This window comes from Trachemys scripta, chromosome 12, assembly GCF_013100865.1.
Source record: "Trachemys scripta elegans isolate TJP31775 chromosome 12, CAS_Tse_1.0, whole genome shotgun sequence".
NCBI lineage: Eukaryota > Metazoa > Chordata > Testudines > Emydidae > Trachemys > Trachemys scripta.
In genome coordinates, this window is record NC_048309.1 from 6057625 (window position 1) to 6084507 (window position 26883).

At 44.1% G+C, this 26883-nt stretch overlaps 1 protein-coding gene across 5 annotated transcripts in view; it reads left to right on the forward strand.

Annotated features, from left to right (window-relative positions):
* Positions 1–13069: 13069 nt before the first annotated feature.
* NKAIN4 (sodium/potassium transporting ATPase interacting 4) overlaps positions 13070–26883 on the forward strand; it is an 85656-nt gene continuing 71842 nt past the window's right edge. For all 5 annotated transcript variants that reach the window (XM_034787940.1, XM_034787945.1, XM_034787943.1 and 2 more), the window contains exon 1: positions 13070–13318. In XM_034787940.1, coding sequence (XP_034643831.1) covers positions 13265–13318 — 54 coding nt within the window. In that variant the 5' untranslated portion in view covers positions 13070–13264. The remainder of the gene's footprint in view (positions 13319–26883) is intronic.

A 26883-nucleotide genomic window follows, 5' to 3' on the forward strand; every position in this document is an offset into this window, starting at 1 on the left:
GCTGCTATCAAATCCCCCCTCATTCTTCTCTTCTGGAGACTAAACAATCCCAGTTCCCTCAGCCTCTCCTCATAAGTCATGTGCTCCAGACCCCTAATCATTTTTGTTGCCCTCAGCTGGACTCTTTCCAATTTTTCCACATCCTTCTTGTAGTGTGGGGCCCAAAACTGGACACAGTATTCCAGATGAGGCCTCACCAATGTCGAATAAAGGGGAACGATCACGTCGAAGCCACATGTTGAGAGCACATTTACACAATCACTCATTTCTTTTTTAATCGGTGACTTTAGTCCCTTCAGAGCAGTCCTTTAACATTTACGTTTGAAACCCACAGAGACAATATGCTAATCATTTTCAGGGCAATGCCTGTTCCAGCCTTGGTACTTACGTAATAAGCGGTCTATTGTCCTGCCATGGTTCTATGGGAGATTAACAAGAATAACTCTCATGACTATTAATGGTGGCTACATGCATAACCCCTCCCTTACATCAATGAGAAGATAATGGACCCTGAATATGTGTACATTGGAGGTGTGCAATGAAACATAAAGTAAATTCCACCTGTACAATTTGCTCTTCCAGTGAAGGACAAAGTCGCCTCTTCTAATAAGTGTCATTATTTTCTGGTAACGTGAACTAATGTGAAATGAGGTTCCCATTATATACACACTAAATGAGAATCTAATTAGAGTATTCATCATACTATTTCTGTAATTGGTATAGGGCCCAGTGATTGGTATCAGCATTGATTCTGCAGTGTGTCCGACAGGGCTTGTGTTGCATATTCAATACTTTATGCTTGCAGCCTCGAGGGAGCACTGTTGTGCAACATTTTTCATATGTCATGAATGATGCAGAACTGCAATATTAACACTGTCTCTATTCTTGGTTAATTTACCAAACATGAACATTCACGCACTGTCTGGGCTGCAGAATCTTCCAGTGGCAGCCCTGGCTGGCTGGATCAAAATTGCCACTAATAACCTGGATCATGTTAATGCATTCCCTGCTGTTTCACAAAGATACGATTTATGAATTGCATGAAACAATAAATAGCTCTGGATGCGTACATTTGCACTATGGTAGCAATATTGCAACCCTTCCTAGTATGAGAGAAATCTTCACTACCAAGATAAATCAGAAATAGGAATAAGTACTTGTGGAAGAGAGAGTTACAGGATCAGGCCCATTCATTCAGTGGGAATGAGACAAAGCCAGCAAAGTCTCTCTTACACAGCATACAAATGAAACAATGCAGTTCCCTAGCAAGTCTTAATTGCACGGTTCCTGGAATCTGGGACAGGTACATAACCCCATTGCCATCTCTGAAATGGAGACAGATATCTGCAGTGTGGTAGTACAAAAACATTTAAAATATTAACTCGTAGGATTCAGAAAACATGTCCTAAATTATATCTTCCCCCTTTCCTTAGTTGACTGGCTACTAGTTGGACTACCAATATGAAACACTGTTAGCCATAGAATTTTATCATTATGCCTAATTTCAAATACAGTAAAATGGGAGGACAAGGAACAAACTGTAAGATAGAAGGAGATAGAAGGAAAATGTACTGCTTTGGAAGATTTTTCATACTAGTTTTGATAGGTCTTTTCTCTCTTTAATTTCCCTTGGCATTCAAGTTCTGCATTGTCATTAATTATAACTTATGTAGCAATAATAATAAAATCATAACAACAAAACTTGGCACATTTTTAGCTCCCTGTAGTCTTCAATAGCCTCCAAGTGCTACTGGTAGGAAATGTGATGAGACCTGGAGCTCTTTGCTCTTCTCTGCACCCTATGATTTCCTAATAGGATTTCTTCGAAATAAAACTTTAGTTCCTTTCCTACCTCATGAGCGGCAACTAACTGGTCGTTTACACCAGCCTGGCCTGCTTCTGGGAAGAAGGCACCGTTTTCCCTTAGAAAGCATTACACAGTGACTTGTCCCAAAATAAATATAATAATTACAGTGGTTTTGTCTGTGTTTTGAACAGCGCTGAGTTTGTTATTGGCACTTAATGTTCTAGCTAATGATAGTAAGCACTTTTGGCCCTGATCCTGCAAAGACTTAATAACATGGTTAACTTTATATACTTCAGTGATCCCAATTATTTCACAGGGATTACTCGTGTGTAAGTCTTTGCAGGACTGGGACCTTAGGCTTTTAATGTTAATTACATTACATGAGAGAAAATAACAGGGGTAAAATATGTTAAATGTTATCTTCCATATGAAGAAGCCTCAGTAAATCTATTAATTATTATTACATTATTTAATGTTTGCACAGACTTTGTATAGGAAGATAATTAAATTACAAAGCATGTTGTTACTGAAGTTACAGTAGAAATCTCACTTGCCTTTAACGGAATAACTGCTTCTCTCTGATTGTACTATATAGCTTGCCTTGCCACTCCCTCTAGTCTCAAATACTTGCTTAGAGATGCTGCCAGGTTGTTGAAAATCACTACCTAAGGTTTCAGAGTAGCAGCCGTGTTAGTATCCACACTTGCAAAATATGGAGCCATAATTATCGACTAGAACAGCCTACCAGTGATAACAACGGCAGAAGCTGTAGTGTAGACAAGGCTCTGGCATTTAAAACACATGAACCCTATCTACATTCCAAATTCCACATTGCTACCACCAGTGGGGAATTACATGTCCTGTTTTACCTACTGTATACAGGGGCTAGGAGAATAATCAATCTCTTCTTGAACACCTGTTCGAATAGTTTCAGGAAATTCATTGATGACTCAGGCTCACTATCCTGGCTAGTCATATTCCGGTCTCCATTCACAACACAAGCCAGGCCTGTTATCTTTTAATGCTTGTGTTTATCCTACTGTTTCAAGTTACTAGGACATCCAGACCATTGTCTTTCTCCAGTGACACCTTCTGACAGGGTCAGCAGAAATTTTAGGAGGGATTAGCACTCGGACAGTCCCATTGGTCTGAAAGTTAGGCCAGGCATATTTTCCCATTTCAGACATGAGTTAGGTGTGAAAGTTCTCAGCTTTAGGCAAGATAGATTCACACTTCTAATATTACAAACTTAGAAATCACATGTTCACATAAATCAAGTATGAGCTTTTATGTAACAGGTAGCTATTATTACACACAGTTGGAGTCTTCTGATAATTTTGTCTAGAATAGCCAGTAAGTGCATAAGCGATGATATCATCAACCAGAGCTGCTAAGAGCTTTTATTATCCATTTCATAGCAATAAAGCACTCTGGGAAAGTCGTGAGACTCTTGCACTTCTTGAAGGTTTAAAGTCACTCAACCAAGACACATTATAATTTATGTCAGTACCAGTCAAAGTGATCAGAATGGCCAAGGGCTGATCCTACTGCACCTTAAAGACACTAAACGCATTGCAAAACCAAGTCCTAAATGGGTTATGGAGACTAGCAGTGGTTGCTCCAGCTGGGTTGAACCCGGCTGGTGGGGGATGGAGAGGGAAACTTGCACTGCTGCTGCCTATAGTGAACCTGCTTTCTGGATATTTAGAGTTTAGTGTCCAGTGCTTGTCAATTTGGCACATTTCAGGAGCCGTCAATCACTCAAAAAATAAATGCCTGTCAAAAAATACACTGCTCCTTCAGTCTGGCGCCTAGGACACCACCTCATGCTTCTTAATTTACCATACTATGCAGTGGCTGTCAAGGCTTGTTGCTTAATTTTAGAGAGTATTCAAAAGGAAAATATTAGTATAAGACACTCCAGAAAATTGTGTGTCTTTTTTTGTGTGTTTGCACAGTGCAGTTCGTAATTGTACATTTCCTGGACCGCTATGCGCATGAGCCATGAGATACGTACTCCTCATTCTACACATAATTGCATACACGGTTTTACTCACTTCTTTAGATGCCCCTTCAATAAACATTGTAAAGGAAATTTTCCTTGATCTTTTCTCCACCATATCACACACGTTTTGTTGAAATGGAACAGAAAAATCCATGACATTTTGCAGGTAGAAAAAAATAAAACAAAAAGGGGAATCTCCCACCAAAAAAGAGTGGCCCTAGAGGACTGCTCAGAATTAGAGAACTCTCTCATACTTTTGGCCTGAGATGTTTTCACATCATTTGAGAAATGCAACTGTTCCATGAAACCCTGGAACAGTCATTTAGTATCAATACTCCATGGAACTTGGCAGCTGCACTGAATTACCACTTGGTCACACTGTCTAGTGAAATTGCAGCTGGAAATGTGTCTGCAGTCATGCCAGCTTCTCATATTGCATGAGCTGAGATGTTCAGATGTCAGCTGGGACAGCTTGCTTTCCTGCCTGAATTAATCCCTCCCTTGGCACTCCCCCATACCCGCCCAAGGCCATGCCTTTGAAGGCACCTGTAGTGTTTTTAGTGGAATGTTGGAATGCAAATCTGTGAGTCGATAGAACCCTGTTTTAAGATGCACATCCAAAAGCGTTCCAGTGGGTCACGTAAAGTTCTCAGCCTCCAGGGATATAAATTATATGTATTAGGAAAGTAAATAATTGGATAATGGAGGTCTTTAATACCACTGTTCAAATAGAATTATGATCTGTGGTATAAATATTAAACTAACATGAATGCGGTCACTTAAACTGACAAAATCTAGGAAATTCTGAATTCAGGCTGCCACTCTACCCTCATCTCATGCCTGCATAGTTCTGGGTGCTAGAGGTGCAGATAGAGGGCAGTAGATAGCCCTGATCTACTCTGGAGCTTGGCAAATCACCTAACTCATCCATTCCTCCACTTACTCATCAGTAAATTAATACTTAACTCACCTGCCACTTGTGGGTTTTGCGAGGAGTGGAGAGGAAGGATAGTCCAGTGGTTAGAATGCTAGTCTAGGGCTCAGGAGAACTGGGGTCCATTCCCTGTTCCACTGCAGTCTTCCTTGGCAACCTTGGTAAATCATTGAGGACCCGATTCTCAAAGGTATTTAGGCTCCTAACTTTGATTAAAATCAATGGAAGTTAGGAGCCTAAAAACCTTCTAGGATCTGGGCCTTAGTCTCTCCATACCCCAGTTCCTCATCTGTAAAATAGGGAAACTACTGCTTCCTACCTTCCAGGGTTTTGTGAGGAGAAATACACTAACGATTGGGAGGTGCTCAGATACTGTGGTGATGGAGTCATATGGAATACCAGAGATGGATTGTGAATCTTCACTAATTGGTTTTAGGTCCTCAGATAAAATGTGCTGGAGAAATGCTAAGTATTAGAGTGGAATCTTCATCCTCCGGAAACCAATGGCACAACTTCATGGACTGTAGTCCAGTCCAATCCAGTCCTTACCTCTTCCTGAATTTTTTTGACATCTTTCCCTTCAGGGATCTCTCTATTCCTGAGTTTAGTTTTTAGGGCTAAACCTACACTTTGTCACTCCACATCTTCTCTGCCTGGCTCTGCTGTCCCATGTCCGGTGATTCTTGAAAGCTCAGTACTTTTAGTTTTAAATTAATCCAATAAAACTCTATAGGTCATGGCTCTGTGATGTATTCTGCATGTTTTGTTTTTAATCCTTAGTCTACTGGACCAGCATGATTATCACTTTTACCCCCCATACGAATCTTTTACACAACAGGCTGCAAGGGCTGTTTGAGAGCCATTGACATCGATAGTGTCAATGTGGATTTATGGAGCCTTTAATCTGCAGATCCATACCTGTGCCGTCACCCTGAATGCTCAAATCCTTCATGGAATTGCAGTGTGACCTTATCAAAAGTGCTATGCATTGGCTGCTTTTCTAAGAGACATAAATTAGTCATTTTATACTCTCTGTCTCTCTCCCTCTGTCTCTCTCTCTCACACACACACACAGGTTATTTTTAATTCTTCACGGAAAAAGAGGGGAGGAGAATCATAGAGACATAAGCCTTGTCATTCATTCTATATTTCTTTACACATATAGGCCCAGATTCTCCCCTGTGGTACAATTGATTTGCACTGCACTGCCCAGGAACGCTGGACCTAATACAGGCATGCCTGGCTGACATGTAAGAGGATCCTACAATGGCAAAGAGCCCAAATGGCTGATATTGTAGGGGGCATGGCCAATGGAAAGACAATGTGGCAGGGACTTCCTTGCATCCTGACAATCCCTAGCACCTGTATCAGCCCCTGTGGCCATTTGCATTTGAAGCAAGTTAGAGCAGCCTTCCGGTTGCTCTAACTTATTTAAGGAAACTGGACCTATGTACAGCTGCTCAAGAAGGAGGGAGTGCAAAGGTGATTAAAGCCACATTTGTGCTCCATCCCTCACCACCCTTCTTGGGTTGCATTGTGCACTCCCTAGGCATAGCCAAGGATCTGAGCTAGGCAGCATATCCCAATTATAGTGAGCTCAGATATGGGAGTATGGCAAGATGATTGGGAAGGGCATAGGGAGCGAGAACATGGATAGGGAGAAATTAAAGCAGAATGCAGGATTCTGTTGTCTCATAGGTGAGGGGGAACTCTGTGAAAACCATGATTTCCCTACCTAGGTTTCACTGTAGTCACAGCAATATGTTTGATGCAAAAGGTGTGCGAAAATCCATTATATAAAAAAGTCAGACCACATGCTGCTGAACTTCTCTCTCCACTCAATTACCTGAAATGCTGTTTTTCCATAGTTAGCAAGCTCACATGCCCCACCATGCCAGTCTGCTGGGCTACCACCTTTCATTGATTTCCAGTGTTAGGTTATGATCTTGCAAAGTACTCAATGCTTCCTGCCTAGTGCTGGGCATCTACAGCTCCCACTGACTTCAGCAAGAGTTGAGGGCGCTAAGCACTTTGCAGCACCAGGTCCAAAGAGCATGAAAAATGGGGGGAAGAGAAGAAAACAAAACAAGGGCCATGTTAGCTTACAAGAATAAAAAGAATAAAGTGTATGCAACCAGGAAATTTTCACTGCTTCAGTTTTTAGTATCTTTAGTCCTTCTGTAACTTATAAATAGCTGAATCTATTTCCAAAAGGTATTGAAATTACATTTATAAAAGAGAAAACTGGTGATCCTGCAAGGAATTCTGCATGGATGGACCTGTGCACCCACCTGAAGCTCTTTGCAGGAAGGGGGCCTATAACATCACTAGAAAAACGTCCTTTGCTCACAGAAGAGGGCGGGCATGGGGAGTGGCTGTGCCATCTTAATCCCAATTGTGATACACTTAACACCAATTGGGTGGCACCATCTCTAGTAGAGAAAGTGTAATTCAATCTTGCAAAATCAGGTCCTAAATGGGTTATGGAGACTAACAGTGGTTGCTCCAGCCGGGCTGAACCCTGGGCAGTCAGTCCAGGACACAGCCAAAAATCCACATCTCCAAAAACCCCAGAAGGCCGCTTCCGAGATGAGACCTTGCATGCCAAGTGATAGCCTGGATTGGAACGGTTTGACTGAGATATAGACCCCTGGGAGGAAAGCTTTAGAATGAGAACCTCAGTGGTAGCTGTGCTAGTGGGTATCATTCTGATAAAGGGAATCTTAGCAAACTCCAGTTTCACGGTATGAAAGAAGGCTCATCAAAGGGATGGCGAAGGATAATCTTGTGGCTACAGCACAGAACGAAGATCTGGTTTATATTCCCAGATCTGTCCAGACTCGCTCTGTGACTTTGGGCCTGGGTGTTCAAACGTAGCCACTATTGGCTGCCCAACTTTAGATACTGAGGGTGAAATCTTAGTCTCACTGAGGTTGATGGCAAAATGCCCATCAGTGTCAATGGAACTGGGATTTCAGACCTTGGGCATGATTTTCAGAGGCGCTGTGCATCTATGGCTCCAGCTGAAGTCAACAAAAGCGGTGGATGTTCGGCAGCTCTGATCATCAGACCTCTGGTATATATAGTTGGGCATCCAAACATTCAGGTATCCAAAATCTGAGTCCACATTGGAAAATGTGGGCCCTAAATCTCTCTGGGCTAGTTTCCTCCTTTGTGAAATGAGGGTACTCACACTTTCCTTCCTCACAGGGATGCTGTGAGGCTCAGGAGATGAATATTACGGAAGCATTCGGCAGTTTGTGGATGGGAGGGGCTATAGAAATGCAAAGTAGCACTGTCGGCAGCATCCCCACAATGTCCAAGGCTTCCCCGGGAATCGGAGGGAAAATGACAGATTTCATGCACTGGTTATGGCAAATTTCACAGATTGCGCAGGATTGTTAGGGGATGATGTCAAAGCACAAATGTAATTTGTGTTGCTTTAACTGGGTCTAGTCATTAGATATGAAAAGAAACAGCATGAAACATGCAGAGGAGAGGAGAGCAGATTTTGGTTCCAATGGAAGGTCTGCCAGGAGAGCCCAATCTGCTGAGGCTACGGTGGGGATGTGCCATACCGCTGGCTGTCCAGTGCTGCCCATTTTTGTGGCTACTTGGGCTGCCTGTGGTCCCTCTGGCAGAGAGGAGGTGGTAAGATGTGAGCCACTGCAAATTTTCCCAACAGAGTTCCCACCATGGATGGCTTAGCCTCAGGGTCTCTTTTGGCTTCTGATGGCATTCAATCCAGAAACAACCCTGTACAATTGCTCCTTAATTGCCACTCCAATGGTAATCATAGATTACCATAAACAATTAAATAATGAAGAAGTAAAAGAACTCCTGACCTTTGCAACAAATCTGGATTCCAGGATACACATTCCCATGATATCTCTTACCTTTCTATCTGGTCCTGAAGTCCTTGAGCAGGCAATACTCCTCCTACTGGCTTCAATAAGAGATCTGGGCATGGCATGATTGTTGAATTGGGCTCATCTGCGTCAGATTTATAGAGTTTCAGGAAAGTCTGGGCATAGCATCATTTCCAGACACACTAAACATAGCTTCCTGAGATAAGCAATAAAGGGGAAAAAAGGAGATTAGCAATACTGCTGAAAATCAACTCAAACAAGCACACTTTCTAGAGTCATGCACACATCAGGCCATGAAAAATGGAGGTACAAGAAAACAATAGACACAGCACTCGGGGATAATACATCAAAAGGGAAGATTACATCAAAACAAAAAATAGGTGTGGATTGGAGATATCCTGGGTGATAATGACTAAAAACTCTCTTGATCAGGGGAGAAAACAAAGGGTAAGGATAACAGAAGGAGTAAATACACTACAGGAGAGGCAGCTCCTTCTTCTCTCTATTATTTGTTGCAAAGGCAGTCTTTTCAGGCTGTCGTAGAGTGAATTGGGCCCTGCCTGGGGAAACCATGATGACATATTTCTAGCCAGCTGTGCTGATGTAACAAGGCCTGATCTAGGATGGGTTCTGTACGATGATTCTAGCAGGGTTAGGCCTTGTGTAGGTTAGGTCATGTCAGCCGGGGAATGATAGCAACTTTCTATCAAAAAACATGTGTACATTTATTTGGCAAGAATAAGTGCCCCCAAGATCTGTATGTGGAGGGAATCCTAGGAGCTCGATTACTATGGTGAAGGGGGAGAGGGCATAGGAGAACCTAGGTTTATAGACAGACCCTCCAAAGGAGGATCTCAACCCTACTGTTTGGAAGGGGAGAGAGTTCAATTGCCTTTATAGGATCATCCCTCCTTTCCTAGGACCCTGCAGAGGGCTCTCCCTAAGGTCATGATCTGTGCAGGGATGTGGGAGAAAGGGGCATCTCTGTGCTGGGTTGGGGTCACATACATCCCCTTTCCAAACCCATGGAGCTCCCCTGGATGGAAGTACAGCCTGGGCTTTCTCACTTGGTCTGTGCCACTCTCTTTGCACAGGGACCCCCCTTTAAGGGGTGCAGGGAACGGAGAAGTCCCTGAGACAGCTGTGGCCAGAGACGCAAGCCTGAGGAGGACAACAGCCAGGGGCTCAGAGTCATATTTCCTGATCAAACAATCGGGGAGGAACTCCACGCGGGGCTCCCTATTGGATTTTCTTCTGCCTTAGGGTTCTGAAGAGGCTGTACTATGGAAAGGGATGACCCAGTTCACAATTCAAAAGACACATGACCTTAGGAAATCAATATTCCTATTATGAATCCTTCAAGCCACATCCTTAACTCCTCAATCAGGAAAAAAAATCCTATTGACACCCCTCCTGAAATCCCACTGAACTTTTTGCCAGGCAGGAGTTCAGGAGGAGGGTCATCTTTGGGAGCTGAAACCCCTGGCCACGGAGAAGTTCAAACATTCTTCATTCTTTGGTGGTTTTAAAGGGCCGTTCTAAAGACCTGATCTGGCCCCTTTGAACTCAACGAGGGCTTTGCTATCGACTACAGTGGGAGCAGGAGCTGGTCCTTAGGGTAAATAAGTCACACGGACCCAATCCTACATACCCTTATTCACTCAGAACCCAATTCAGCAAGACACAAGCATGTGTCTGACTTTCAGCATGTGAATACTCCCAGAGACATCAATGAGATACTCCCATGCTTAACGTTATGTGTCTTCCTAAACTGAAGTCCCAGGTAGTAGGTAATTGAACTAATCATGTGAGAGTGAGGACTACCTGAGTCAGGAAGGGTTTGCAGGATTAGGGTCTGGAAGTGTAACTATCTCCCCTCAAGGAATACTCACCCTTGTGTTGTCTTTTTACCCTTCTTAATAGCCTCTGGAGATTCAGTATGGTTTTCTGATGCACAAAAAGGCCTGATTGACGCTCAGTTGCCTTTCTGTCCTGTCTCAGTTTATTAAGATAAAACTGTAGGAGAAGAATCCTTTCTGTGGCAAGCAATTTATTATTTCAGTCCCGCTATGTTTTGCTATTTCTCCAGGATGGGTCCTTTGTGTTATAATTTTGTTTGAAAATATTTGCGCCCATGGAGTTTTCAAAAACAGGAGCTGACACAAAGAAAGTAGGAAATTGAAATAAATTACACAGAGGCGAGGTTCTTGCAGACACAGCTGCAGTCCAACCTTTTCCACACTGTTCCCAGCTGATAGCAGAGAATTTGACTCAAACCAGCATAATACCAACCTGTTCCTGTTGTTTTTGAAGTAGCATTTTTACATTCTGATGCCAGGGTGCCTGACCCAAAAGTGCAGCGTGAGACTTCTTTATTCATGTTCTAAAGAATGTTCCCGCTGCATCCATAAAAAATAAAACAAACCTTCAAACATTTCCTGCAAATATAAATACAGCAAAAGCTCCTTAAATCCAGAGCTTTCCAGGCGAGGTAATTTGGTGTTTTCTGTAGGCATATTAGTTTCTGCTGGAATAAAATGTGTTTCATTGTGTTAGAATTGCATTAATTGGTGCATGTCAGATTACGTTCAGTGAACAGGTCAGAAAATTCACTATTTGAAACCAATGGGATTTATGTCCATTTAGAGGTCTAACTTCTTGTTTTAAGAGTTATAGGGACTTTTTTCTTTGTTTGTTTGTTTTTTCTTTCTTTCATGGCTGCTGATTTGAATAACAATAGTTAAGTTAATATGAGGTTTTCTCACCACTTTGGGCATAATCCTATTTTTCTTCAGTATAATCGAAGAATGCTTTCATGGGCCATTTGTTTCTTCAGCATCATGATGCCCGAGCTATCACCATATTCTGACACTACTGCAACAAGTACTCTTTTGCATTTATTTAAAGGAAAAATGCAACTGATCAGTCAAGGTGACAAAGTCACATTCTGCTCCCAGCGAAGGCAATGGCAAAGCTCCTATTGACTTCAGAGGGAGAAGGAGCAGGTCCAGGGTGGTACACTAAACTTTGCTATTTAGCTTAACAGAACCTGTGGAGGTACCACATTATGATCAAATGGGTCTTTCCCATCTCTTCTTTGTGTGATATTATTATCCTGTTGTGTAGGTGCTTTGCAGCATGAAGCACACCATAGATTAACCCAGGGTGTATCTGGCTCATTCCTTGGGCTATGGTGGAGTGGAGGATCGAGCAATGGCTCCCTCTTCTCTGGAGGCCCTTCTACAGAGACTGTGCTTGCAGTTGGCTTTTATGTGGGGTTATACAATATCCAATATAAATTGTTGCACCTATCTCTGGGGATTTGCTCTGCCACTTGCTGTCTGGCCTAGCAGACAGTACACTATTCTGGAACTCAGGAGACCTTGGTTCTACTCGTAGCTTGGCCATTGGCCTGCTGGATGACCTTGGGCAAGTCATGTCACTGCTCTATGCCTCCATTTCCCCATCTGTAAAATGGGGATAAGGATACCGACCTCTTTTGTAAAGTATTTTGAGATCTATGGATGAAAAGCACTATATAAGAGCTAGGTATTATTATATGTGATGTGTAAAGATATTTGGATAAGTTTATAGAGATCTAGAGTATCTCAAAATGTAGCAAAGCAAGTGCTTTGATTGCAGAACTTGGTGCAAGTTAAGATATGACCCATTAAGTCATTTCTACTTCAAACTTCTATTTATTAATGATTCATATGTGATTTATGCCCAAATCTAAAATACTACAAATACTAAAATAAATCAATTAATATGTATGTACATTTTAAAATGATTTTTGCTGTGACTGTTACCCCCTTTTTTTCTATCACAAATATTCTAGTTAACAAGTTTACTGGAAGAAACAGCAAAATAAAGACTAACTTTGAGAAAAGTTTTTTTTCTCTTACTTAATTGGCCTCTCAGAGTTGGTAAGACAACTCCCACCTGTTCATGCTCTCTGTATGTGTGTATATATATATATCTCCTCAATATATGTTCCATTCTATATGCATCCGAAGAAGTGGGCTGTAGTCCACGAAAGCTTATGCTCTAATAAATTTGTTAGTCTCTAAGGTGCCACAAGTACTCCTGTTCTTTTTGCGGATACAGACTAACACGGCTGCTACTCTGAAATTTGAGAAAACTGCCCCCTGTTCTTAGAGAACTTGCCGAGAGAAAAGGAGGTGAAGCTGGCTGAGTAAATATCCTCTGCTTGTACGTGGGCGCTGGGTGCCCCATAAGGAGTAGAAGTCTAGGGTGGGTTTTTGCAGCTACCCAATTTGACTGGCAGGGCCTGACCCCAATCCCATTGACATCAATGGCAAGGCTCCCACACTGCTTGCAAAGATGCTGGATCAGAGCCTCTATCAGGCATTGCCTTTTTAAGATGTGGCCCCACACGCCCGCCCTCCTCCCCCTCCTCCCCAGCAAGCGGTTCCCTGGAGGGGGCTCTTTCACTTGCTCCACGACCTCACGGCTGGGAGAGGCAGCTGCTCTCTCAGCCCGGCTGCTGGCAGAGACGGTCCCTGGATGCGGCTGAAGGCAGTTGGACCCGGAGATGGTAGCGGGCAGGTCCCAGTGAACCAGCCCCGCTTCTTGGTCTGGTGCTTTCGGCTTCAAGCGGCTGGAGGGACCCGCTGGGCGTGGGGAGGATGGGATGCTGCACCGGGCGCTGTACCTTGATTTTCCTCTGCACTTTACAGCTGGTGAGTAGATGGGACAATTTCTTTCCTCGCAGCTCTTCCCCACGCCGGGACAATTAGCCGGGTTCTAGCCACCCCCGTGGGGGACCCCCTTCGCACCCCCTTATCCCCCAGGAGGGTGGCGGATCCAGGGAAACTTTTCCACACCGCTCCAGTCCAACTTGATCCGGGAGCCGAATCGACCCGAGTTGGCCCCGATTCCCTACATCCCCAGGCGAAGGGAGTGGATGGAGGGGGGGAGATTGTTGTGTCTGTCTGCGCCCGGATCCACCCTGCTTCTCAAACAGAAGGGGAGCAAGCAACTCGCTTTGATTGAGCGATCAGGCACGAACCCGGGAGGGGGGCCCAGCCAGCAGGCTCAGAACAAAAGATTCCCGGGATCTAACTCCACTCCCAAAGTGCATTGTTAAGAATTAGGGAGCCCCCGACTTTTGGTGGGTAGATTGCAAATGTAAGTCCCACGCTGCTGCTTTCGTAATAATCGTTTCTTAGAATTATTCATTTTATTACAGTATTGGGTCCCTTTTAACTTTCAGCCTTTTGATTGATCTTTTGAAAGGGGTGGGGGGAGTCCGGATGTAATCCTGAATTGCCAGTTACTTTTCTTTTCTGGGGTGGCTTCATTGTTTTATTTGTTTATTTAAAGGGGCACCTTTAAAAAAAAACGTCTTGAACTTGTAAGGTCACCCTCCTTTAAAAAAAAAGTAAACCTGATGTTAAAAGTCGAGAATTCTCATAATGATCAGCAACAGCAAAAAGTTCAAAAGTGCTAAAATAATCAAGATATCAAAGAGGCCAAAGGTACTAATATATAAGGCTGCAATGAAAGATTAATTTAATATGCACTTCTTCACTGATTGTATGTGTTCATGCATAGTTAAAACTACTTATTTAAAACATTCTCCTCATTAATTGTACAAGTATATATAATCAGAAGCAAACTCCTTTAACGCCCGAAATACTGGTTTTCAGACATCGTGGCTTTCTATCACATCTGCAGACATGTCAATGCTGAACTGTGATAAACAAAGGTTTGGTTGTTTTATGATTGTGCATCTAGCTTGTATCTGGAGGTTCCCCTTGTCAATTGCTAATAGGCTGCAGGGTTTCTCTTGCCTTAAAAAGGAAATGCCATTCCTTTATTTAATTGTGAAGCGCGTTTTTTCTAAATTTGTTTTATTTTGGAGCATAATCTCTAGATCTTGTTGAGGAAAGGAGCCAGTTGATTTTAAACTCAGTAGTAAATTGGTGCCACTGAGTACTCTAGCTAAAACTGTGTTTTGGAATTGTTTACTGTAACAGTAATTTATTTTCCCCCGAAGGGACAGTTCTGTGGAAGAAAGAATCTCTCATTTAGCAGAAACTGGGAAGCTGCTAGTTTTTAAAACATAAACCACTGGTCTAAAATTTGGGTGTGGAGAGCAAAGTTTAGGCTATTCATTGTGACTAGCCTAACGAAGAGATGTCAGATTTGACTTGTGGATAAATAAAATAAGGAATGAGGTTCTGTTGTTTGCATGAAGCATATTACTAGACATGTTTTATGCATCATGATGATAATGATAGTAGTGAGTATTTAGTCTTTTAGTATGTGTGTTCTTTCCCATAATTTTTCACCCATACTGTACAGAAGAAAGAGACTGTAACCATGTTAATATTTGAATAAATTTGTGTTTGAACACCTAATTGTCTCTTCAATCCAGCAGTGTATTGGCCTGCTTTTAAAAAAAACTGCTGGTGCTGCTCTTATTTTTGACAAGCGTGGGAGTTTTCTGGTATCCAGGATACTGGAACAAAGAACCCCGGACATTTTTTTTCCTTAGGACCCTCCTCCGTGAAGAAAAGAATCAGCTTCTTTGCCCATTCTTTAGCAAGTTTGGATGCCTCTATCTTGGCGATTTCCCATGGCATTTGCCTTGGTAAACTGGTAGAGATGAAAAATGTAAAGTATGGGGAGGGAATTCCTGAAACTGTGTCCTGATGAGCATGTGATCATAAGCTGTTGGCTAAACTCCCAGTAAGTTACTGGGGGAAGCTGTGAGACCTTTTCCTGCTACATTTCCAGCTCTCCTTGTGTGTAAATTGTCACGTCATTTATTCAGCAATATAGCTAAGTGAGCTGCAATAGAATGAGAGACTGTACGTAATGGAATCAATTAATACAAAAACCAGAAGCGATCAGACCATCATCATTAATAAATTATAAATATGTGAACTTTCTTTGATCGTCGCATGTCTCTGTTCTGTTTCACTTGCTATTTTGATCTCTCTATAGTCTTCCCTTAGTATTTCCAGATACTGTGCTTCCCACAACAAAAGTCCTGGAGTGAAATCTTGGCTCTACTGAAGTCAATGAGAGTTTTGCCGTTGACGTCAGTGGGGTAAGAATTTCACCCCTGGTACTTCAAACCTTAATTGCATGCTTTTATACTACTCTGTTTGGAAACTGCACGTTCTACTATATATTACTCTAGTGCAATAACTGACTTTATTGGGAGTTTTTATAAATAATAAATACAAGAAAAGCAAGAGTTCAATTTGCAATGGCTTGTGGAGGTCCTATTACTCCTTATGTGCAAGTAGTTGGATAACTGTCAGTTGTGCGTGGAAGTGTTCACAGATTCTGAAATGTTCACAAATTATAGCACAATTGTATGCCTGAAAAAATAAAATATCTGAGTATATTAATCATTGTTGTTTGTTGTTCTCCTGATTAAAAACTGGATAGCAGAAGTAACAACATGTGAATTAGGTGATCACCTACACCACATGAATGCCAAATAGATCACCAGCAATGCACGGGCTGCAAACTCTTTGTCTAAACTATATAGAGCAAGCTAATGAATATGTTTGGAGATAATCAGGATTGAATCCCAGCTGATTTGCTGATCAGAAAGAGGCTACATTTGTAATGAATGATTTGACTAACTCTAATCTTAAACTGTCGTGCACCTGAACATTCCAAATTAAGGTTTTGCTCCTTCGTGGCTTTGTACTGGTGAGCATAGTGAATGAAAGGGCTCTTCTGGTGCTCTTCTTCCCTGCCACCCCTATGCGGGCAGCAGGGCAAGGTAGCACCACTGGTCATGATCCAGCGTGGCCTTCAATGGAACTTAAGCACAAGCTTAATGTTAAGCACAGGCTTACGTGTGTTGCTAAATCAGGCCCATAATGCATAGAATGTATGAAGTGGGCTCGGCTAACATGCAGCCTGCCCCTCACATTCCTAAGGGGGAACCCATATTCAGTAGGTTAATGGCTAGCTACTAATACACCTATCCTGTAATACATTTCTGCTCTGGACAGAAAGCTTTGTTACTCCCACAGCATGGTGCCCCAGATCTGCCTGCAGAAAACCACAAGGCAGTATCTTGGTCCCCATCACTGTGCCTGTCAAGGGAGGGTTTGGTTCTAGGATTGGCAATCTGGCCTTTTCATTCACACTGTAAGGGCCCAGTAGTGTGAATTAAGGATGGATGGACACAACTGATTTTATTGTCTTTACATCCCTTTAACTCAGAAACTAATGTTACCTGAATGGACTCTGCCTCCCTCCCCCCCATGAATCTTTGTTGAAATAAGAATATTAGGAAAAGCTTAAGCAAAACCTGAACAAGTTGTATCTTTTCCCAGTGAGGGAATGGGACCCGGACTCCATCCATGTGTTAGAGAAATGTGCAGTATAGAAATTAATGATAGAAAAGATTTCTAGTGCAGGATTTCACAACCTATATGGAATACTGCAGAGAGCATCACTAGGGGACATCCACCAGGACCCCCAAAACATTGTGGGATTGGTGGGTCCCAGCAAGAAACCATGGACAGTTCAGTTGCTAGGTTCCAGACAGGAAAAATGTTAATAACTGGTGATCCAGTCCTTCCTCCCTGCCAGAAGCAGATTGTTCACAATAGTATATTTCTTCGAGTAATAAGTGATTGTGTGTGCTGACGGCGCCATCTGAATTTATTTCAACCAGACCAGGCATGGAAAAATTCCCTCCCTCCCCATAATCCGTCCCAACAAATCAAGTAATTGTTGTTTAAATTCAGTCCATGGTTTGGGAGTATAGATGCCAAGCATAAACCTGGAGGCAATTTTACAAATACATTTAGAACCCCTTCTTCTCAGAGGCTCTAGATGGAAAAAATGACAAACATTTCCCATTAACAGTGAGAGAGGAGCCCACACAGAATTTCTGCTCACAGAAACAAACCCAAAATAACTATATCCATGTATTTATTTCTTCTCTCTGTCTCTCTCCTTCTCCGCCCACCCCCCGACCTCTTTTCTGACAATGTCTTTTTAATCTCTTACAGAAGTGGGTGATCAATTCTGGAAACTATCTGAAACCAGTATAGATCCTTCTCTAGCAACCTTCTCTAATGACTAACATGGCCGTATCAGCTTGATCTAGCAGAAAGTTGATAAACTAAAACACTGGAAAATGTTTAAAAAGGTACATTGGCCTTTGGGATTGCACAGGGTGTAAATCAGAACAGAATATGGCCAAAAAATGAACGAACATATAAAATATTTGAACTTTATGAAATGTATAAACTTCCCACTCCATTTCCTACATTAAAGGTAGCAACAGACCTGGATGCTGATTTTTAGATCCACCCACTCTCAATCCCCAACACAGGCAAAATTTGGATTCACATACAGGTCCCAACTTTGCCGCTGGCTCTTGGCCCCTCTTTATATATTGAGCTGAACCAAGCAGCCCAAAACTTTGGGGAAGTGCACACCAGCCTGTCAGCTGTAATTCATATGCTCCTTGGGGCAGGAACTATCTCTTTGATGTCCTACAGTCCCAAGCACACTGTCTGCCCTGAATAGCAATCAAGTACTAGGCTCTGCCAGGCCTCTACATGAGTGGGGGTTGGGAGAGAGGGTATAAAGAACCTTCCCCTGCACTTTGCATAGCCTGGCTAAGAGCCAAGCAGAAGTACATTCCCTGAACTTTTGGAAGTAGAGGGATTGCTCCCTCGCTATTCTCTGGGGGTGCCCAGCATGCCAAAGTTGTGTGGGAGGAGGAGGCAGGGACATTCTCACCTTTGCCCTCCCACACAACCAGCCCATGGAGCAGAGACAGCACTGCTGGGAGAGTTAGATACATCCCCTGAAGAGGTACTGTATGCTCCCTGAGGCTCCCCCAGATGGTATCATAGATACATAGGCACGTAGGGCTGGAAGGGATGATTTCACACAGTCGCTAATGCCGTGCTGTGCCTAATTGGCAGATTTGAACCCAAAGTAGTTAAAACAAAAGCAGGTGCCCAAATCAGCAGTGTGCCCATTGCTTATCATACTGATCAGAATCATCTCATTGTTACCTTGTGCTCCCCCAGCTTTTTATCACCTTCACCTGTTGACTCTCACCTTATACTTAGATTGTAAATGCTTCAAAGCAAGGGCCGTCTTTTTGTTATGTTTGTACAGCTCCTAGCACAGTGGGGCCCTGGTCCCCATCTGTGGTCCTGAAGCACTGCCACAAATTATACAATAAGTATAAGAGACACATTAAACAGAAGCTGTTTCCTGAGTGCGAATGCCAGACAAAGTAAAGTTAAGGCTGTGGCAATAACAGGCTTGGTGTAAAAATTTCCACTGAAACCGGTCTTTGGTGGAAAACTGAGGTTTTGATTAAATGAATGTCATCATGGAAAGTGTCCGCTTTCCATGGACAATTTTGAGTTTTCGTCATAATCCCAAAAACGTTTTGGCTGAAAACGTTCCAGTTTTGGTTGGTTTGTTTTTTGACAAAAAGTCCAAATTTTGTGTGGAGAAAAGCACAGTTCTCCAAGCCGTTCTCGTCAGTAATGATTCGGACAGGGCGTTCCACTGCAAAGCAGGAGAGCAGCACAAGTGCAGTGTTTCTTGTGCAATATTTGGTATTTCAAAGGTGCTTGCATCCAGAGTTCACATTGCTCAGACAATCCAGATTCATACTTCCCACTGTTGGAGTAGCTTGCCAGTGACTCCCAGGAATCCTATGCTTTTGTGTTCTCTAAACCAACCCATTCCAAGGTTTCAGACCATGAATGGAATCTAGGAAAGTCCAAAATAAAAACAATTCCCTCCACCCTTCAACCTCTTTTTCTTAAAGTGTTTTTGCACAAGCTTGGTCTGGTTCTTTTGTGATCTTCTTGTACATTTTAAATGGGTTGGAAGCACAAATAAGTCACAGCAGAAATTCTTCTCTGACTTCTGCCGCTGTGCTGACGGACATGACGTTATGATGTGGGTTTATACTATATTCTGGGGTTGTGTGTAATTGGATTGTACTGTTATTTTTCTAACTGAATTTCATCCCACATAATTAGGGCCCAACCAAATTCACGGCCATGAAAAAAGCATCACGGACCGCGAAATCTGGTTTCCCCCCATGAAGTCTGGTCTTTTGTGTGCTTTTACCCTATGCTATACAGATTTCATGGGGGAGACCAGTGTTTCTCAATTTGGGGGTTCTGACACAAAAGGGAGTTTCAGGGGGGTCACAAGATTATTTTGGGGGGTCATGGTATTGCCACCCTTACCTCTGCACTGCTTTCAGAGCTGGGCAGCTGGAGAGCGGCGGCTGTTGACCGGGCACCCAGTTCTGAAGGCAGTGCCCATCAGCAGCAGCACAGATGTAAGGGTGGCAATGCCATACCATGCCACCCTTCTGTGCTACTGCTGGCAGTGGCTCCGTCTTCAGAGCTGGGCACCCGGCCAGCAGCCGCCGCTCTCCAGCTGCCCAGCTCTGAAGGCAGCACTGCCACCAGCAGCAGTGCAGAAGTAGGGGTAGCAGTACCGTAACCCCCCTGCCCCCAATAACCTTGCAACCCCCCACAGCTCCTTTTTCGGGTCAGGACCCCTACAATTACAACACTGTGAAATTTCAGATTGAAATAGCTGAAATAATGAAATTGACGATTTTTAAAAACCTATGACCATGAAATTGACCAAAATGAGCCATGAATTTGGTAGGGCCCTACACATAATCCAACCAGTTGTGACAGATTTATAACTAAACCAAGAACTTCATTTGGGACTATATATATTATGTGATTAAATCCACTGGTGGTATATAGCAGGGGTCGGCAACTTTTGGCACGCGGCTCGCCAGGGTAAGCACCCTAGCGGGCCAGGCCAGTTTATTTACCTGCTGATGCGGCAGGTTCGGCCGATCGCGGCCCCCACTCACCGCGGTTCGCCGTCCCGGGCCAATGGGGGCGGCGGGAAGCAGCGCGATGAGGGATGTGCTGGCTACGGCTTCCTGCCGCCCCCATTGGCCCAGGATGGCGAATCTCTGCATCAGCAGGTAAATAAACTGGCCCGGCCCACTAGGGTGCTTACCCTGGCGAGCCGCGTGCCGAACGTTGCCGACCCCTGGTATATAATATGGTTAGCCTTGCTGCACTGAGTGTAAAAAAGTCCAACCTGGCCAAACACAAGAATATCCTCTTCAGACTCAAAACAACGTCTCGCTCCTGCTGCTTTCACTCTAGGTGCCTTGTCTGATTTCTTTAAATTTTACTTTGCCACTGGGATGAGATCACTGGAGATGCAACTTCATGGGTATTTCCTTTATCACCATATTCCCTGCACTTTTCAGCTGCCCCTTGTTTAGGTTTTCCTGTTCATATCACCTCTGTGCTTTACCTTTCATCTCTCCCTTCTCTCCGTACATTTGAGCCTTTATGACACAGCTCTGCCAACAGACCGGGGCTTGCCTTTCTTTGCACTGGGCTTGTTTCTGCAACCCTTACTCACATTGAGTAGTAATTACCCAAACAAACAATCTCATTGAACTCAACAGGATTATGCCCATGAGTAGTTTGATACTCAGCGTAAGGGCTGCAAAACTGGGTCAGTTATAAGAAACAGATAAAGAGAACCTCACCTGAGTTTTGGCATATAAAGCAATTAAGGTTATTTGGGACCTGGATCCACCCAAAACTTTGGGGGCCCCCAGGCTGACTTTTCCCCAGTGGCTCTCATTTTTCCTCCCACCTCTGAGGCCCTGCTGATAAAATCCATCCCACTTCATGTATCTGGCTGGCAACTGTCACAGCCTTGCCTGGCCACAGCCTGCTGCTCTGTTCTCATTTGTTTCTTCTGATGGGCCGCTATGCCTCCAAGGCACAGATTTTATAGATTTTGCCTCTTAATCCAGCCCTACTGATGGATTTTATTTATAAACTGTCCTGCCCCCATTCCCAAAAGAGAGAGAGAAAATAAAAAGACAAGGCCTAATCAGTGGTGCATAGGATGCAAACAGGCTTGCACCGCTCCATTTTATCATGTGACCTCTTTCCCATGCTCTGTCCGGTTACCCCATACGCTATGCTGCGTTCTTCATCCCTCTTGGGCTTGATTAACTGCTACATGGGCAGGTGAATGTGAATACAACAGCACAAGATGATCCTGGAGGGGAAAATAGCGGGCCCCGATGGCAGCAGATTATCAGGCTTCCATTTCTGTTTACAGCGTAAGGAAAAGATGAGTCCAAATAACAAAGACGAGGAGCCTCTCTAGCTGCATTGGAAAGAACATTATTAGGTAGGTCCGGAATTGTGAAATGTTTCTGTGAGGAGTGGAGTGACCCTGGTATTCTTCATTCCCTCCATCCCTGAAATGTATCATACCAGCTTGAGGTGTAGCTCATCTCTACAGATCTGCGCTCTGCTTTATGGTTTACTTTCTTTTATTTTCCATAAGAACGGACAAGGGTCTGTTGCTATGCCAGGGTTCAGCCCCTTTGCTCTTTGCTGTGTCTGGGCGCTGGCTCAGATGGAATGGCACTGGAAATGGGGCGGTCAGCTCAAGGGAACATCCAGGGTAGCTCAGTGACATCCCACGAGCAGAGCTGAGGTTGTTCCAGTGTGTGTTACATAGGAGACTAGGTACATTTTCACTGGTATGTAAAAGGCAGCATTTCCAAGCACCTGCTGCAGGGGACTGTCAAACAGGAGATCTGGGAAGGATAAATTAGAGAGCAAAAGGCCTGATTCTCATTTCTGCTACACTGGGGTAAATCTGGAGTAACTCCACTGCAGTAAGGATAGTCTAAGGTGTTGCTCATGACCTATTAAATCCTAAATGACATGGGACATGCCTATTCCCCACTGATGTACCACCACAGTTGTGATCAATGAAATTCATTCCGCCTTCTTATAAAAGAGAAGATGGGGACAGGGCAGAGGGCCTCAGTCTCTGGGACTTGTTCCCGCTCGCCACATGGTCCAAAACAGCCCGAACAGGACGACTAGTGCTGGTTGAAAATTTTCTGTCTAAATGTTTTTTGAAAGAACACTGGTTATTGACAAAATGAAAATCTCCACAGAAATAGAGTCATCATATTGCCTGTCTTGGCCGGGACAGTCCCTTTTTAAAGCCCTGTCCCGGACATTCCAACTTTTTGACAAAAACTGGCATTTGTCCTGTTTGCTCTTGCCAACAGATCCGTTGCCAAGATCAAACAAACTAATGCCCAGTTCACAAAAAACATTGGGTGTGTCCCCCTAGGGGGGGTGCAGAGGAACATTGGAGAGGGGCAGTAACGCAAGGTGCCAGGCAGTGGGGCTTTGGGGTCAGCCCCAATCCCAGGTGGCACAAGGTTCAGCCGCAGCCATGAGCGGCACGGGGCTCAGGGAGGCACTCAGCCCCAGCAGGGGCGCGGGCGCTCAGCCCAGTCCCAGCCGTGGGCGGCACAGGGCTCAGGCATTCAGGCCAAGTCGTGGGTGGGGGTGGCTCTGGTGAGCCCTGTACGGGGTGGTGGTGGTGTGTGGCTTGGGTGAGCCCCGAACGTCCTGATTTTACTTTAGGAAATATGGTCACCTACACAGAAAGTCCCTGCTTTCCTCAAAAATTTTGGATTTTTTCTGTCTGGAACCCAAGCAATGTTTCTGGCAAAAAAACCACCAAAGGTTTATCAGTATTCAGCAGCGCTTGTCCAAAATTGGTTGTCAAAACCTGCAATGTTTTCAGTTATCTTTTTTTAATGAAAAGTTTAAAAATTTCACTACAATTTTTGACAAAAATGAAAAATGTTTTGGTGTTTGTCAAAATTTTCCATGAGAAACACCCTCCCCCCTTTTCCATGCAGCTCTATTGCTAACCTTTTGGGCACTCTGCAAACCATTAATCTGACGGGGTTTTGCAAGAAGAAGGAGGATATTTTCCTGCAGTGGAGAAAAGAAGGGAGAAATGAGCTGTTTCATTGCTTTGGTTAATCAGTTATCTGTGTAGGAGTATTGAATGGATTTTGGACATTTTTTTATTATTTAAATCTAAAAAAAAAATGAAATCAAAACCAATTTATGCAGTATCTTTAGTCTGAAGCATTCAAAAGTAATTATTCAGGCCCCCCAAAATCATGAAATTGGCTTAAAAATCATGAGATTTAAAAAATAATGAATTTGGGGTTGAGATTTATTTGGCCTTCTGGTTCTTGAGCATTTAGTGTTCACATTTGCAAGCTTTTCTTTGCCACCAAGAATCTTGCTCTAAAACAAAAAACCAGAAACAAAAAAAGGCTGAGATTCTCTGTGGATAACATGACTCCCCGAATTGGGGCTCTCGGAGAAAAAGCAGATTTTGTGAAATCCATGATAAAGCCGTAAGAGTAGGCAGCACTGTTTCTCTGGATTTTCACTGGGACAGCTGCGATCAGATCGTGACCCTAAATGTCTATGTAAACCGATAGAGAACAGCAGTTTGATGTCAATTGCACTCTGAGTTTTACATATTTTAATTTGTCTCTTTAAGGGGGAAATCTAATAACAAAGGATCGTGTCCTCACCTGGGTGTAAATGAGCATAACCCCACTGACTTCAATTATGCTGATTTGTACCAGCTGCGGATCTGGCCCAAACGGCGTTTTCCAAGCAGTACTTTTGGCCTCATTTATAAAAGGGCAAAATTGCGATTTCCCTCGTGTCTGTGGCTTGCCGTCAGTACAGCTGCTTCGGTGTCAGGATGCTAGACATAAGTATGTTGCTTAGCGGAGAAACTGATGCCCCAGATTTTCATTATGTGGTGCGGACTCAATGCAGAAATCAAGACAGCAGCTTTTTATGATCCCTCTTGTCTATCACTTCCACTTCTCCCGCATGTTGTTTGGGTGAATCCAAGTTGAGTAATTTATGCATCAATTTCACTGCCACCTTTCTTCTGAAATTATGATATGTAAACTGTGGTCTCAAATGCCATCTGCCATGGCTTAATGAAAATATAATGGGAGAATCAATGCACCAGCTTGCCTCTGTCACCTGCTCAGAGAAGGCAAACAATTGGCACTGTTGTGCCAGCTTCCTTTGCCACCTTTCAGTGACCGGCCGACTCAGCAGGAAAATGCACCAGCTGTTCTCAGATCCGGAGCTTGACTAATAACGTTTTTTGCTTTCTCCCTCATTTTTTTCCCCCTCTAGGAATACATTCTGTTCCCAGATAGTTGGAACTAATTGAAACCTGAACAGTCGTCATACTTTCTGTGCTGGTGAGGAGAGGATATACGCTCCACCCAGGTCCAGATTTTCTGAAAAATTGGGAGCACAGTTCTGTGGCTAACTTCTGCAGGGAGTGATCCGCTGAGACATGCAACAGGACTTGTGCATACAGACACCTGACTTGCATGCATGATTGTGCACCTAGGGACAGATTCTCAGCCCCTGTCTACTCCCCTTTGTGCTGCTCCAATAGAACAAAGGAGATGTAGAGATTTCCCAAAGGCTGCTGGGGATTCCCCTGGCATAAGGGTATCCCCTGGTGACCTGCTTTACACTGCCTGTTCCCCCAGAAACTCCAAATAGGGGGTTCTGGTGCATGGGGGTGTAGCGATGCAGGACTCACCCCTGCAGCGCCTCCTGCTGGTCTCTCAGGGAATTAGCTTCCAGCCTCCAGAGCGCCCTCTGTTGGCCAGTGTCTAGCTACCGCTGGGCCCCTGTGTCCCTCCCAGACCTTGGTGCCCCTTTCCACTGGGGTGCTGCCCCGTGGCAGTAACCTCACAGTCTCTGGGTCTTCCCCTTCCAGGAGAACCCCCACCCCCTATCCCCACCTCAGTATATGGCTACTGCCCAGTCCCCATCTAGCCCCCATTCACTGGGGCAGGCTGCAGTATATAAGCCACTCATCACCGGCAATGGGGGTATAGACCTGCTGCCTCTGTCTACCCTTGGGCTGTCCTCTGCAATCCCAGTACCTATTTGGCTTTAGACTAGGCCGGCAACCTGGGGGGTTTCCAGACCAGAGTCCCCCAGCTCCTCTGGCCTTCCCCCAGCCCTGCTCTACCTCAGATACCTTGGTACACTCCCCAGCAGCCAGGTCCCTCCCTCTCCAAAGGCGAGAGAGAGTGTGTCTGTGTGTTCCTAGCCCACTGCCCTCTTATAAGGGCCAGCTGGGCCCTCATTGGGGTGTGGCCATAGCTGAGGCTGCTTCCCCAATCAACCTGGGCTGCTTGCCTCCAGCCACAGCCCTCTCCTGGGCTGTTTTAAGCCCTTTATGACAGGAATGGGTGACCACCCTGCTACAAGGGGTCAAGGAAAGGGCTGTGATTTGGTACTTTTGGGCTATTGAAAGGGTCCAATTCCAGTTGACATAAGCCAAGATCACCAACAGTGCTGTCAGTTTTAACTGTTTCTCTGTGACATGGACACCTCTCTCACCCCACTTCCTGAGAAAAGTCATTTTGCTTTGACTTTTATGGGTCCTCTGTCAGATAGTAATGACTTTGGGGTGTCACTCACTTGCAGAAGATCAGAGCTGGTACCCTTGAGGTGAAAGGCTCTATACTTCATGGCCAATCCCATGTGCCAGCCAGACCCCAGCCATACAGATAAATGATGTAAGGATTCAGCGTTACTGAGGAGAGTTTGGTTAAACTTCCCATCAAGAGCAAAACATACTCAGTAAAAAGGGATCTTGGTACTTAAATGAATATGTAGCTATTAGTGGATGTACAGTAAGCACACACAGCAAGGGAGATTTCCTCTTGTCAAATGTTTCATATGACCCCTGCTTGGGTGATAATGCTGCATCTCCAATGGGAAATATCATGGCAAGTGCCCTCACATGGAGACGGCGCTACCTGCTGAGCTTCCGGGAGGTTAGGGGGGGCAAAGTTTTGCGTGAATAGTCTGGAATCAAACCCAATATGTTTCCAATTTATGGCCTCGCCAGGGAGAGAAAGCCATTTCGAATAGAACAGGCAATACAATTATTGTGGCGTCACAGAAATGATGCCCAAGCATGACAAGTAAGGACATAACCAAATAAGATGGTACTTAGGTTCTCACCGAGCTCCAGACTGGTCCATCTTCTTGGTGACAAGACTAGATTCTGAGTACTACAGGCAAAGCTACAGGCAGACAATGACACGCTATTAATTGCAGTGAAACTGTTTATCCCTGAGGATGAACACACCAGAGACAGCACCCTATGCAAGGTTACACTCAATTTTATAAGTTCCTCATGGGTAATAAAATACCCTGTCCCCATCTTTAGTGTCCTCTATCACCTTCTTCTCTGTTCAGCTGACGCTGTGCTTATCGATGAACCATCTCAGAGGGATAGTGCTTCCAGA